This window comes from Zeus faber, assembly GCF_960531495.2.
Source record: "Zeus faber genome assembly, chromosome: 4".
NCBI lineage: Eukaryota > Metazoa > Chordata > Actinopteri > Zeiformes > Zeidae > Zeus > Zeus faber.
This window is the reverse complement of record NC_137191.1, coordinates 29,138,208-29,152,006: the sequence shown is the minus strand read 5'-3', so window position 1 is coordinate 29,152,006 and position 13,799 is coordinate 29,138,208. Positions and strand designations below refer to the sequence as shown.

General features: G+C 48.4%; 1 protein-coding gene across 1 annotated transcript in view; it reads left to right on the top strand.

Annotated features, from left to right (window-relative positions):
- Window positions 1-13,207: 13,207 nt before the first annotated feature.
- The window catches only part of LOC307228681 (voltage-dependent calcium channel gamma-4 subunit-like), a gene marked incomplete at both ends in the record, with an annotated part of 14,196 nt that continues 13,604 nt past the window's right edge, over window positions 13,208-13,799 (top strand). Inside the window, one exon of the mRNA XM_079998436.1 lies at window positions 13,208-13,436. Within this exon, the coding sequence (XP_079854562.1) occupies window positions 13,208-13,436 (229 nt within the window). The remainder of the gene's footprint in view (window positions 13,437-13,799) is intronic.

Genomic DNA, 13,799 nt, shown 5'->3' with positions numbered 1-13,799 from the left:
GCTGTAATTGTTGCAGCTTCCGATAAACTGGAGGATGATGGATGTTTTTGTCAGTCAATCTCACTATCGACTGGACCAGGGTTTCCAAAGGTTTTGTTGGAGGTTTTGAGGAGAATCCCAGCTAGACGCCCTTTCTTCCTTTCTTCCTTCCTTCCTTCCTCCCAGTCAAACACAGCTGAGGGAAGGAAATAAACACATCTGTGGTAACAAAGAAATATAATATACTGATTAGTTAAGATATCAGTTTTTGTGGAGGTTGATGCCTTGTCAGCACCTTTAGCAAATGCTTCCACAGACTTCATCACGTCATAGATGTCTGTGAAGGCTGTAACGTTAATCATCAAAAACTGTCCACAAGTCATTTGCCTTTTTGTCTATACTGTAGTTGCTTTACACAAACCTTGCATCATAAATACTTGTAGGACTACTTGAGGACTGGATGAACCTTGTGAGTACAATAATCTTGTAGGGGCTAGATGAAACTAGGAAGGACTTGATGAGTTTGTGAGGACTAGATGAACATTGTGGAGACTAGATTAACCGAGTGGTGGCAAGGGGAACCTGGTGAGGACTACATGAACCTGGTGAGGACTACATGAACCTGGTGAGGACTACGTGAACTGGGTGAGGACTACATGAACCTGGTGAGGACTGCATGAACCCTGTTAGGGTTATACAGAATGACCATTGTGAGAACTTGAGTATCCTCATAAGGACTATATGAACCTAGTGAGGACTAGATGAACCTTGTGAGGACCTTGTAAGGGCCTAATGAGGACTAGACGAACCTTGGAATGACTAGATAAACGTAGTGAAGGCGAGATGGACTTTGTAAGGACAAGATGGACCTAGTGGGGCTAGATGAACCTTGTAAGGACTAGATGAGCCTAGTGGGGACTAGATGAACCTTGTGAGGGCTAGATGAACCTTGTGAGGGCTAGATGAACCTATTGGGGACTAGATGAAACTTGTGATGACTAGATGAACTTTGTGAGGGCTAGATGAACCTAGTGGGGACTAGATGAGCCTAGTGGGGACTAGATGAACCTTGTGAGGGCTAGATGAACCTTGTGAGGGCTAGATGAACCTATTGGGGACTAGATGAAACTTGTGATGACTAGATGAACTTTGTGAGGGCTAGATGAACCTAGTGGGGACTAGATGAGCCTAGTGGGGGCTAGATGAAACCTGTGAGGGCTAGATGAACCTTGTGAGGGATAGATGAACCTTGTGAGGGCTAGAAGAACTTTGTGAGGGCTAGATGAACCTAGTGGGGACTAGATGAAACTTGTGATGACTAGATGAACTTTGTGAGGGCTGGATGAACCTAGTGGGGACTAGATGAGCCTAGTGGAGGCTAGATGAACCCTGTGAGGGCTAGATGAACCTTGTGAGGGATAGATGAACCTTGTGAGGGCTAGAAGAACTTTGTGAGGGCTAGATGAACCTAGTGGGGACTAGATGAAACTTGTGTTGACTAAATGAATTTTGTGAGGGCTAGATGAACCTAGTGGGGACTAGATGAGCCTAGTGGGGGCTAGATGAACCCTGTGAGGGCTAGATGAACCTTGTGAGGGATAGATGAACCTTGTGAGGGCTAGAAGAACTTTGTGAGGGCTAGATGAACCTAGTGGGGACTAGATGAAACTTGTGATGACTAGATGAACTTTGTGAGGGCTAGATGAACCTAGTGGGGACTAGATGAGCCTAGTGGGGGCTAGATGAACCCTGTGAGGGCTAGATGAACCTTGTGAGGGATAGATGAACCTTGTGAGGGCTAGAAGAACTTTGTGAGGGCTAGATGAACCTAGTGGGGACTAGATGAAACTTGTGATGACTAAATGAATTTTGTGAGGGCTAGATGAACCTAGTGGGGACTATATGGACCTTGTGTTGACTAGATAAACCTAGTGAAGACTAGATGGACCTTGTAAGGATTGGATGGACTTTGTGATGGCTAGATGAACCTTGTAAGGACTAGATGAACTTTGTGATGACAAGATGAACCTTGTGGGGACTAGATGAACCTAGTGGGGACTAGATGAACCTTGTGATGACTAGATAAACCTAGTGAAGACTAGATGGACCTTGTAAGGATTGGATGGACTTTGTGATGACTAGATGGACCTTGTAAGGACTAGATGGACCTAGTCGGGACTATATGGACTTTGTAAGGACTAGATGGACCTAGTGAGGGCTAGATTAACCTAGTGAGGGCTAGATGAACCTAGTCGGGACTAGATGGACCTTGTACCTTGTGAAGGCTAGACAAACCTTGTGAGGGCTAGATGAACCTAGTGGGGACTAGATGAACTTTGTGATGACTAGATGGACCTTGAGAGGGCTAGATGAACCTAGTGGGGACTAGATGAACCTTGTGATTACTAGATGGCCCTTGTGGGGGCTATATGAACCTGTCAGGGTTCGCCCGGGTCCTACCGGCTTCGACCACTAGATGCTGCCTTTTCAGGGTTGCTCTGCTTCACCTATTTCTGTTCCTGATTACCCTGCCTCATTAGGTTATATGTTTCACCTGTGTCTTGTTTGGTCGTCCCTATTTAGACCCTGTCGTTTGTGTCCTCAGGGCTCAGTCTTGAGTTTGTCTAACCTCATGACAACGCTCTTGTTCCAAGCGCCCGAGACTGCTTATTTGTTTTTGCCCAGTTTTTGTACTTGTTTTGAGTAAACCTCTATTTTTGCCACCTCGCCTCTGCCTTGTTCTCTGCACCTGGGTTCACTCAGCATACCTCCTAACAGCAAGACTGAGCCAACAACATGGACCGAGCAGAGAGTCAGCCTCCAGAGGTGGAAAGCCTGCGGGTGGCCTTGACGGACCAGGGGACTGCGATTGGCCGTCATGAGCGGGTTCTCCAACAGGTCCTGGACAACCTGCAGTCGCTCGCCCAGGCCATCCAGCAGAGCCAGGCACAGGCTCTACCTATGGCCCCTGCGCCAGCGCTGCCTCCCATGGACCAGCGTAGTCCAGATCACCACGAACCACGACTGCCGGCCCCAGAGAGGTACGACGGTGACCCAGGAAGTTGTCGTGGTTTTTTGACACAATGCTCCCTGGCTTTCGAGCTCCAGCCTTCACAGTTCCCCACACAGCGCTCACAGGTGGCATACGTGGTCACGCTACTCACAGGCAAAGCACTCTCCTGGGCCACAGCCATCTGGAATCAGCAAACCCCGATCTGCTCCAGCTACCAGGCTTTTGCCGGGGAGATGCGCCGAGTGTTTGACCACTCAGTCAGTGGGAGGGAGGCGTCGACACGGCTACTCCGGCTCCGCCATCGCATTCCGCACCCTCGCAGTGGCGTCTGGATGGAACAGCGAGGCACTCATCGCGGCCTTCCAGGAGGGTCTCAATGAGGGTGTCAAGGACGAGCTGGCATCCCGGGAGGCGCAGGAGGACCTGGACACGCTCATCGAAACAGCGATTTGGGTGGACAACCGCCTCCGGGAGAGACAAGGGGAACGCTTTTTCCCCGCTTCACCAATACCAGCGCGCAGAGCGGCTCTGGGGACGAGGCCTCCCGAGCATCTCCTGGCTATCCCGAGCCCGCCTCCAGCATTGAGGGAGGAGCCGATGCAAGTAGGCAGCACACGGCTCTCTCGGTCCGAACGTGACCGGCGGATGAGAGAGCGCTGCTGTTTGTACTGTGGGATCCCGGGGCATTTCCGTTCTTCCTGCCCTGAGCTCTCGGGAAAAGCCAACTCTCCAACCTTCTCTCCCGAGCTCGAGGCGACCAGGGTCCTGCTGGCTGCCTCCCTCGCCTGGGGAGATCAACATCACTCCCTCCAAGCTATGGTGGATTCCGGCGCTGCAGGTAGCTTCTTGGATGTAGGGCTAGCAAAAGCCCTAAAGCTCCCTCTGGCACCTCTAGAGCATCCTCTCACGGTGACAGCCCTGGATGGAAGACCACTGGGGTCCGGTAGTGTGTGCCATCTCACCGCCCCCCTTTGGCTGTCACTGGAGGGAAAACATTCAGAGGTAATCCAGCTCCACCTCATCCACTCTCCTGAATTTCCACTGATCCCGGGCTACCCATGGCTGGCCCGTCACAACCCACATCTGGACTGGGCCTCCGGGCGTCTCACCGAATGGGGTCCTGCCTGCCACACCACCTGTCTTCGTTCTAGTCCGTCTTCTCACCCTCTCGAGTCTCCAGTCCGTGTCCAAGCTCGGGCTCCTTCCCAAGCCCCAGCCCACTCCGGAGTTCCTGTCCGCATCTTGGCTCCGGTCCACTGGGGAATCGAGATGCAGGTCCGGCAGGCCCAAAGGAGGGAGGCGGATCCCGGCAACGGGCCCCCGGGTCACCTGTTTGTCCCGAAGGCTGTCCGATCACAAGTCCTGCAATGGGGGCATTCATCCCGCCCCACTGGCCACCCAGGGATCTCCAGGACCCTCGAGTTCCTCCGCAGGCGTTTCTGGTGGCCTACCATGGATCAGGATGTCCGGTCCTTCGTCGCTGCCTGCACCATCTGCACCCAGAACAAGAACCCCCGGTCACGTCCCATGGGGCTGCTGCATCCCCTTCCCATCCCCAGTCGGCCCTGGTCACACCTCTCAGTGGACTTCATCACCGGCCTTCCACCGTCTCGGGGCCACACCGTCATCTTCGTCGTTGTGGACCGGTTCTCCAAGGCTTGCCACTTTATTCCTCTGCCCAAGCTCCCCTCAGCTCTGGAGACTGCTGAGCTCATGGTGCAGCACGTTTTCAGGGTGTTCGGCCTGCCCCTGGACGTGGTGTCAGACCGCGGTCCAAAGTTTGCATCCCGGGTCTGGAAAGCGTTCCACCAGCTCCTCGGCGCCTCCGTCAGCCTGTCCTCCGGTTTTCACCCCCTTAATCCAATGGCCAGACGGAGCGGGTCAACCAGGACCTGGAGACAACACTGAGGTGCCTCGTGTCCTCCAACCCTGCCTCCTGGAGCGACCGTCTAGTGTGGGCGGAATACGCTCACAACACTCTGTGCTGCTCTTCCACTGGCATGTCCCCGTTTGAGTGCCAGTTCGGGTACGTACCTCCTCTGTTTCAGGAGCAGGAGGTGGGAGTGCCGTCAGCCCAGCGGTTTGTCCAACGGTGCCGACGGACCTGGCAGAGAGCTTGTCAGGCCCTGCTGAGGACATCCCGGCAGCAGCAGATCCAGGCCAACCGACGGCGCAGACCAGCGCCTATGCTCCGTCCGGGCCAGAGGGTCTGGCTGTCCACCATGGACCTTCCATTACGGGTCCATGAGGATAAACCCCACCTTCCACGTGTCGCGGCTCCGACCGGTGGTCACCAGGACCTTGGCGCCCACCACGAGGCCTCCTCCGGCACCTCGCATCATCGACGGTCGGCCCGCCTACACGGTCCGCCGGCTCCTGGACCCATCTCTGATCCAGGATTTCCGCCGTCGCCACCCGACACTCCCTGGAGGAACGTCGGGAGCCGTTCCTAGATGGGGGGGTCCTGTCAGGGTTCGCCCGCGTCCTACCGGCTTCGGCCACTAGATGCCGCCAGTACTGCCTTTTCAGGGTTGCTCTGCTTCACCTATTTCTGTTCCTGATTACCCTGCCTCATTAGGTTATATGTTTCACCTGTGTCTCGTTTGGTCGTCCCTATTTAGACCCTGTCGTTTGTGTCCTCAGGGCTCAGTCTTGAGTCTGCTAACCTCATGACAACGCTCTTGTGCCAAGCTCCCGAGACTTCTTATTTGTTTTTGCCCAGTTTTTGTACTTGTTTTGAGTAAACCTCTATTTTTGCCACCTCGCCTCTGCCTTGTTCTCTGCACCTGGGTTCACTCAGCATACCTCCTAACAGAACCTTGTGAGGTCTAGATGAACCTTGTGAGGTCTAGATGAACCTTGTGAGGACTAGCTGAATTGACACACATTTAGACTAAGACAATATATTAGACCTTGACTGTCCTTACCTGTTTTACCAGCTTTTGGAGGAATCTGCTCGGCCATTGCCAAACAATTGCTGAAGAAATCAAACTAATTTACAAGGTATAACAGCTTGAGTGAAATATTCAATGAGAACATAAGAACTAGGCAAACTGCTGCCAGATTCAGAGCCTGATTGGACTCCTGGGGACTGCGGCTATTGCCTTTGAAGCGCAGCCGTCCAAATGTTTTTTCCAAACCACCCACGGCTGTAACTAGTTCACACGCATCCGTTGACCTCAGCTAAACTCAGAGGATTCTTGTTATGAAAAGACACCTCATGCCGTGCGGGTGAGTGACCTGTCTCACTGTAGGGTTTGGTGCTGGAAGGACTTGCTACTATGGTAACGATTAGGATTTTTGTAGGATAGTTATATTGATCACAATATCTAATATCTAATGACTTTCAAATCCAATGTTAAAAAATCCTGCACATGTTCATCACATTGAACTCCAAGTTAATATAATAATATAATATAAAAATACAAAAAGATGGTGGTGATATGTTGATTCAACACATTGACTTTGACATTCTTATGTCACAGGTCAGATGACCCCAGGGGCCAAAGAACACCGGGGGGGTCTCCAACCTTATTCTGTTTTATTCTTCCCCGAGGGCACAGAGGACTTCATCACCCAGGGGGAGCCTTTCTTTGGTATGAGACAGGTGTGAAATTTGGAATGTATCCCAGCAGGGAGGGCAACCTCTCTTGGTCTGTGTTTTTTCTCTCGGTTACTTGCTCTCTCTCTACACCTCCACCATACCCTCTCTGTAGTACTCTGCCAGAATATTTTGTTTGCCTAAACATTGTTCTCATTGATCCTCCAACCAGGAGAATTCAACTTTAAAGTATGTGTAACAACACCTCGCTCCCCCTCTTCTCTGCCTTCTTCTGTTATCTTCTCCTTCTCTATCCTACTATTTACCATGCCATGTCTTGCAAGTACGGCATGGAGCCTGAGGGCTGAGCCGGTCTGTAGTTGCTTTGAGCTCCATCTTACTCTGTATCGCTGCGTCTCCTTCATCCACCCCAACCGCTGTCTAGACGCTCGGGCTCCCGCCAGTGAACACACCACACAGCAGACTTTGCTCATTTTAGCGCCCAAATCCCAGACCAGACAGATGGTTACCATGGTCGATTATATTTCGTTTTTTTTTTTCTTTCCCATAATAGCAATCAAGAAGACCAGAAGATGAACCAGACAATTTTCCGAAATCAATTGTCAACACTCTCTCTCCTGAGGCAATGGCTTTTGCCGAGAATGCTTCCTGTATCTCATTTTCAATCCCTATGACACAGAGGATCTGCCCAGTGTGCCCCCAGCCTGCCAGTGTTGGCCTCAAGGCAGCCTTGCTTTGCTCAAGAACACTCAGGGAACAGCCATTAAATGACACAAGCCCAACCTGTTAAACATTAGGGTGAAATATACAGGGAATACAAAGACAAACAGACCGTGAGCCCATCTGTGGGTCAATCAATAAATGCAATGTTCATGTCCATCCAAACTTAAAAGTCTATGAGTTAGATTGTCGTATGAACCATGGTCTCAAAAAACAAACAAAACTAAATCCCACACAGAACCACAGCACATTAGCCCTTATTTGATACATTCAATGTGGAAAAGGTCACTAAAAGCTGTTATGTGGAACTACTTTCAGACTGCTTGCAATTCGATCGTTACGGTAGGAATGAGGAGAATGCACCTTATACCAAATGAAGATTGATTTCACCTGTGAGAAGTACACCTGTGAGAGGTCAACTTTTCCAAGCAAAGGTTTCGACACCTCGTTCTCAAGTCATGTTTTCCTCGGGACCTCAAACCTCACAACAGACACAGAATTTCTCTTTGTTCGCTCTGCTCTTATGACTGTGGAAGGCTTGACCACAGACACAGGTTCAGGGAGGGAGCGGAGACTTCTTGGCAGTGAGGTGTCGACACGGTGGGTTTTTTACCATAACAAAATGGGTCACTGGCCAAACAGGAACATAAAACAGAAATCAGATTGATCGTCAGTGTCAATGTCAGTGTCGGTCTCCTTTTTCCGCAATCTGAACCGCAGGCTCTTGGCTCCTTGCCTCCTCACGTGCACCAGACCGCAAGACAAACAACACATAAGAAAGCTCTCCCAGCCGACTCGGACTAATCAGCGCCAATGGGGCAGGTACAGCTGGGCCAAGAAGCCCGCGCTGTTACCCAAGCTGACCACAGCCTAACTACGCCCCCCTGTCTGCCACAATGACCTTTTTCGATGGCACTCTATTTTCTCCAGCCAGAGAGTTTGATTAAGCTTCAAGGTCACGGCAAGATAAACACAATAAGAAGGCTACGCTGAATCTCTATCTCTCTCTTGTTATTATTAAACCTGACACAATTTTCGCAAGACTCATCACTGATATTTTTAATCCAGTCTTTACCGCACACAGCGGGAAGTGTCTGTTAGCGCTCTATTAAGTGTGTTACAACTGTGGGTTTTGTTCATTCACTTTTTCATTCACCCCGTACTACTCTCGTGATTATTTAAATGTCCCATGCACTGACTCATTTTGTGAGCAGTGGGTGGAATCGAAGGCTTTTTAGTTAGATTCCAAAACGACAGAGAGCTCAGACCGTTTCCTGTGACCTGGTCCATCTGAATGGAGGTGGGAGGAATATTAATGATGCAAGACCGCAAACGATTGGTTCGTAGCAAACAAATTTTTGAAATGACTCGGGTTTCCTGAGTCACTCTGGCAAAACAGTTGTTTGTTTAGGACTCTATAACTGCAGTCAGTCTCGATATCGAGACACAACTCTTTAACGAAATGAGCCATTTGAAAGTCAGAGCTGAACCGACTCTTCTGAATTAAACAAACGAAGAGTCGGAAAATTGAGCAAACCATTATACTGAGTCACTCGTAAAGAGCCGAATCTCCAAAAAGAGCCGGATCACGAAGGAAAACCAGAGCATGGAATATGGACTTAAAAGAAAATAGAAATGGAGGGGCCCGGTGCATTCTGAACTGTAGTGTTCAGAGATTTTTGGACAGAAGAAGTCATAATTTTAGTGCTCAAGACACATAGTATTCAGTATAGCTACCATGAGACGGCTTACACTGATAGAACTTTCTCTCTCTATCTCTCTATCTCTTCATGAAAGACAAATTACCTTCCTGTCTTTTCCTTCCTTCCTTTTTTTCACCCATCCTCTTTCATAAATCATCAGATCCCTTGCGCTGATAATTACTTCAGTCAGCAATCCAGAGATGTCAGATTGGAAGGTGAAATTACTTATTTGAAATTACAATTTTCCTGACTGGGATCAGCATGAAAAGCTGATAGGTAGAGTCTTGGTAATAAGCCTCAGAAAATTGGATAGTGCGATATATTCCCCAACACCTTCCAAACAGGAGAACGGATGAATAGGACTTTGTCATCAGTAAAGCGGTTGGCGTGAACTGGTGGGGTTTTTCAAAGGCATGAAAATGTAATGCTAATTCAGTTGGGCCTGTGAGAAACGCACATACATAGAGAACCAGAGAAAGACGAGCGAAAGGACCCAGGACACTTTACAAAAAAGTTCCATTACATGGGACACATCACAGGACACCAAATATTCAAAGTGCTCCCTTTTTTCGGGTTTAGTCATTGCTAATCATTTCTTCCTTTCCTCCTCATTTCACCTACTTTTTAAAATTGTATTTTATCAAAGGAATCTAGATCCGACGGCCTTCCCAATAGAATGTAACACTCTTTGCTAACATCAGCAAAACTTGAAGAGGAAATAACCCCAAATCATTTCAATAGAAGCAGCTAATTACCCTCTCTGCGATGCCTCCAATTTCACATCAGAGCAGACCTTCTATTTAACTTTCTGTCTTCCTCCTCCAGGTTTCCGTACAACGTCTTCTTAACACGGATTGGCTAGCTGGCGTGAAACAATGTAGAGAGCCGCTGATGAAAAGATGCCACGCCTACTTGAGAAACTAGGCAGAAACACGGCCACAAAAGAAACGGCTTTACACTGCTGGATAATGCAAGTGCATCTGCGTCATGGCGGATTTGGTCTTTAGCAGGAGCTGACTGGGACGGAATTTAGTCCAGTTGAGCAAAGAGGGTGAAATGAACATAATGGAATGTAAAGAGAGGGAATATTGCAATACAGGTACTCCTCACTTAACGACCGAGTTCCGTTCCTACAACCAGGTCGTTAAGTGAATTGGTGGATAAGCGAGGACCCGTGTTACTTCACCGTAAGAGGGCGTGGCCATTGCAAACAGTAGTGTCGTGAATACTGACAGACTGCAGGAACGAGACTGAGAACGGTGATGAGATGTATACAGTGTATACAGTGTATATAGTGTATATAGTATATATAGTATATATAGTGTATATGGTGTATATACTGTAGTATAAATAGTGTATACAGTGTATATATTGTATATAGTGTATATGGTGTAATAGTGAATCTAGTATACAAAGGGTGATGCGCGATGAGGTGCTTGATGCTAAGACACCGCGGTATTGTAGGCAGTGTACAAAACACTCGTCCGAGAGCTGGTCCTAAGTTCGAACGGTCGTTTAACAGGTAGGTCAGTTAAGTGAGGAATTTGTGTACAAAGGAATTATCTATAAGATGCATTATTTGATTTGAAACAAATTTCGTCTCCGGGAACCCAATACGAGAACATTTTTATTCTTAGATATGATGTACTCCAAACTTCCATACTTGTCTATAATGATGCGTCAGACAACTGGACGACGCCACGCACTTCCACTCCTATACTTTTTAGCTCCCCGGGAGGGATGAGCAGTAGAGCCGACGTCGAACCCACTCAAACTATTAATCATTTTGCTGGGGACCCACTGGGACCTCTTGAAGGATGTTGAGAACTCTCTTTTACTTCTGACGTTGAGATATTTTTGGGGTTTGTTGTTTTCATGTTTTTTAACTGATAATACCTGTGTTGTAGCCCACCCCGGGACGGGTGTGAGTCAATACAAGTAGGCAGCGTTAGTTTGTAGAGTCAGAGTCAAGACTGAGACTGCAGCTTGAAGAATCAGAGTCAATGCTAAGAGGTTAATTACATAACTTCAACTGCATGTCCTTTCTGTCCATTTTTTGGATTGTTTGAGTCACAGTTTAAGACTCGACTGGTCCGAATAATACAGATTCCACACTCCAAGTCCCATTCAATATATTGTGAAACTTTACGAATGAGGACTCGAGAGGAGCACTACAACCCAAAAGAGCATACAAAAATAAAGCATAAAGCAAAATATGATTGATTCACTCCTGCAAAAAGTATGTATCTGAGGCATAAGTCATGGGATGTTTTCTGTTCATCTGACTGTACAGGTACTCCTCATTCCACGACCTACCTGTATAACGACTGTTCGGACTTACGACCAGCTCTCTGACCAGTCTGCATTGTGTTCTGCGTACAATTCACTGCGGAATTGTACGCAGCGCGGTATCTCAGCATCAAGCATCTCATCACGCGTCACCGTTCTCAGTCTCAGTCTCGTAGTCGCAGTCGGTTAGTATTCACTACGCTAGCGTTCAAAATCTCCAAGACTGAAATAACGGTAAGGGGGCGGGTCCTCACTTATCAACCTGGTCGTAGGAACGGAACTCGGTCGTTAAGTGAGGAGTACCTGTTTTCAACATTGCATTAGTGTCTCATAGTCCATGCCAAGATTCTGCACACACTCGTTTCTTTTTGCACCCTTACAGTCTTCGCATTGATCTTCTGGTAGATTCTCGCTGTTTAGAACGCTGTACAGGTACGATCTGGAACCTTTAATTCGCTTCAAAGGGCCCCTTTTCTGTCATTCATCCTTGTCTTAATCCTGATATACTGTTCATTCTCTCTGTTCTCACTCTCTGTTTTGTCCGTCCGTCCATCCCTCTTCTCTCTCTCTCTGCTCTCTTCTCCTTGCACTCTATAATCCATTCTTTTTCTGTCTTCTCCCGTCGCCCGCATGCACGGACACACACACACACACACACACACACACACACACACACACACACATACATGCAGAGACACACAATAAAACCACAGGACAGTCACATTCATACACTTACAGTTCACACATGAATAGACACACACACCGAATAACAGACACAATACACATAACACATTCACACATTCACACACACACACACACACACACACATACACATACACACACACACACACACACACACACACACACACAGAGTCCAGGAAGTGAATCAGAGCCTGTGCTGGGAGCAAAAGGGGCTCCCGGTCAAAAAAGAGAGATGGGACAGTGTGAGAGGGAGATGGGGCCCCAGCCAACACCCCCACCACTCCAGCCCCAGCCCCTCACCCGCTTCTCTCTGCCTCTCCTCCCACTGTGTCCGTGTGAAAGGAAGAGGTCCAGCCACAGGAAAAGACACCCCCCCCCCCAACCCCGCTCAGCTGGGAGCGGCTGAAGGGCTTAAAGTAACAGACTACCATCTTTGCTGTTGCGTGGACATTAAGTTAAGAGCAAGAGAACAAGGCAGAACCAGAATCAGAGTGTGTGCATATATATGATCTAAAAGGACCAAAGACACACCTGAATCCACATTGATAGGACAATGGCATCGTCTGGAGGACACATGTGATGTCCCCATCGGCTCATAATTCATCTCATAAGTGTGTCCCAAAAAATTAAGTGCCATCATAAAAAAAATGCATAGTGCTGTTTTAAATCTACATGATCCCAGCTACCCTAGTTTATAAAAACAATTCTAGGTGACTATGAACAACGTAAATACCTGTCATATTGGAGGTTTTTTTTAACCCTGTGTTGGGTCTCCAACCTGCCTCCTCTCCCCATTGGCTTGGCTGCGGGCTGGAGCTGTGGAAGGTGTGGTCAGGAGAGATGCCGCGGCGGTGCGTTGTCAAACCCGTGCATTGTATTACAGAAAAGTGCACCGTGAAAAAGTGTACTTCCATTTGATCTCTATTAAAAATTTCATACATTTTTCTACCACATGCCGCGCGCAACCGGTTCTAGACATGCGTAAAAGTTGCCCAATCTCCACCTGTGGCGCAATCATCGGTTGCCATGAAGAAGATGAACTTGGCAGAACACCAAAGGACTTCCCGGCCTCTGATCTGATTTAGATTGAGATATTTAGTTGGATTTGGGAAGATTTGGAAGGATTTGTGTTCAAGCGGAACGCGCGCCTTTGGAGACCCCTTTTTTGTGCGCGCCGCGACGCGCCGTGGGAGGAGGATCGAGACCGCGCTATGAGACGGGACCGCCGCCGCCACCGCTATGGCGTGGTGTGACCGCGGGTTGCAGACCTCGCTGGCCATCGTGGGGGCCTTCGCCGCCTTCAGCCTCATGACCATCGCCATCGGCACCGACTACTGGCTGTACTCCCGGGCGCACGTCTGCAACGCCACGAGCGCCAACGGCAGCGCGGAGGACACGCAGCTCCAAAGCAAGAAGGTGAAGGGAGACCTGACCCACTCGGGGCTGTGGAGGATCTGCTGCATAGAAGGTAGATCTGTGCTTTACATTTACCACTTTTCATAGTATTCTATACCCCCCAAAAGACATTTTTAGTTGCGTTGGAGTTTATGGGAATATGTGGCTTAACCCGAATGTTTATTTGAAGTAAAAGTGAAGTGAGATATATAGATAAATAGAGAGACAGATAGACAGACAGACAGACAGACAGACAGACAGATAGATAGACAGATAGATAGACAGATAGATAGACAGACAGATAGATAGACAGATAGATAGACAGATAGATAGATAGACAGATAGATAGACAGATAGATAGACAGATAGATAGATAGATAGATAGATAGATAGATAGATAGATAGATAGATAGATAGATAGATAGATAGATAGATA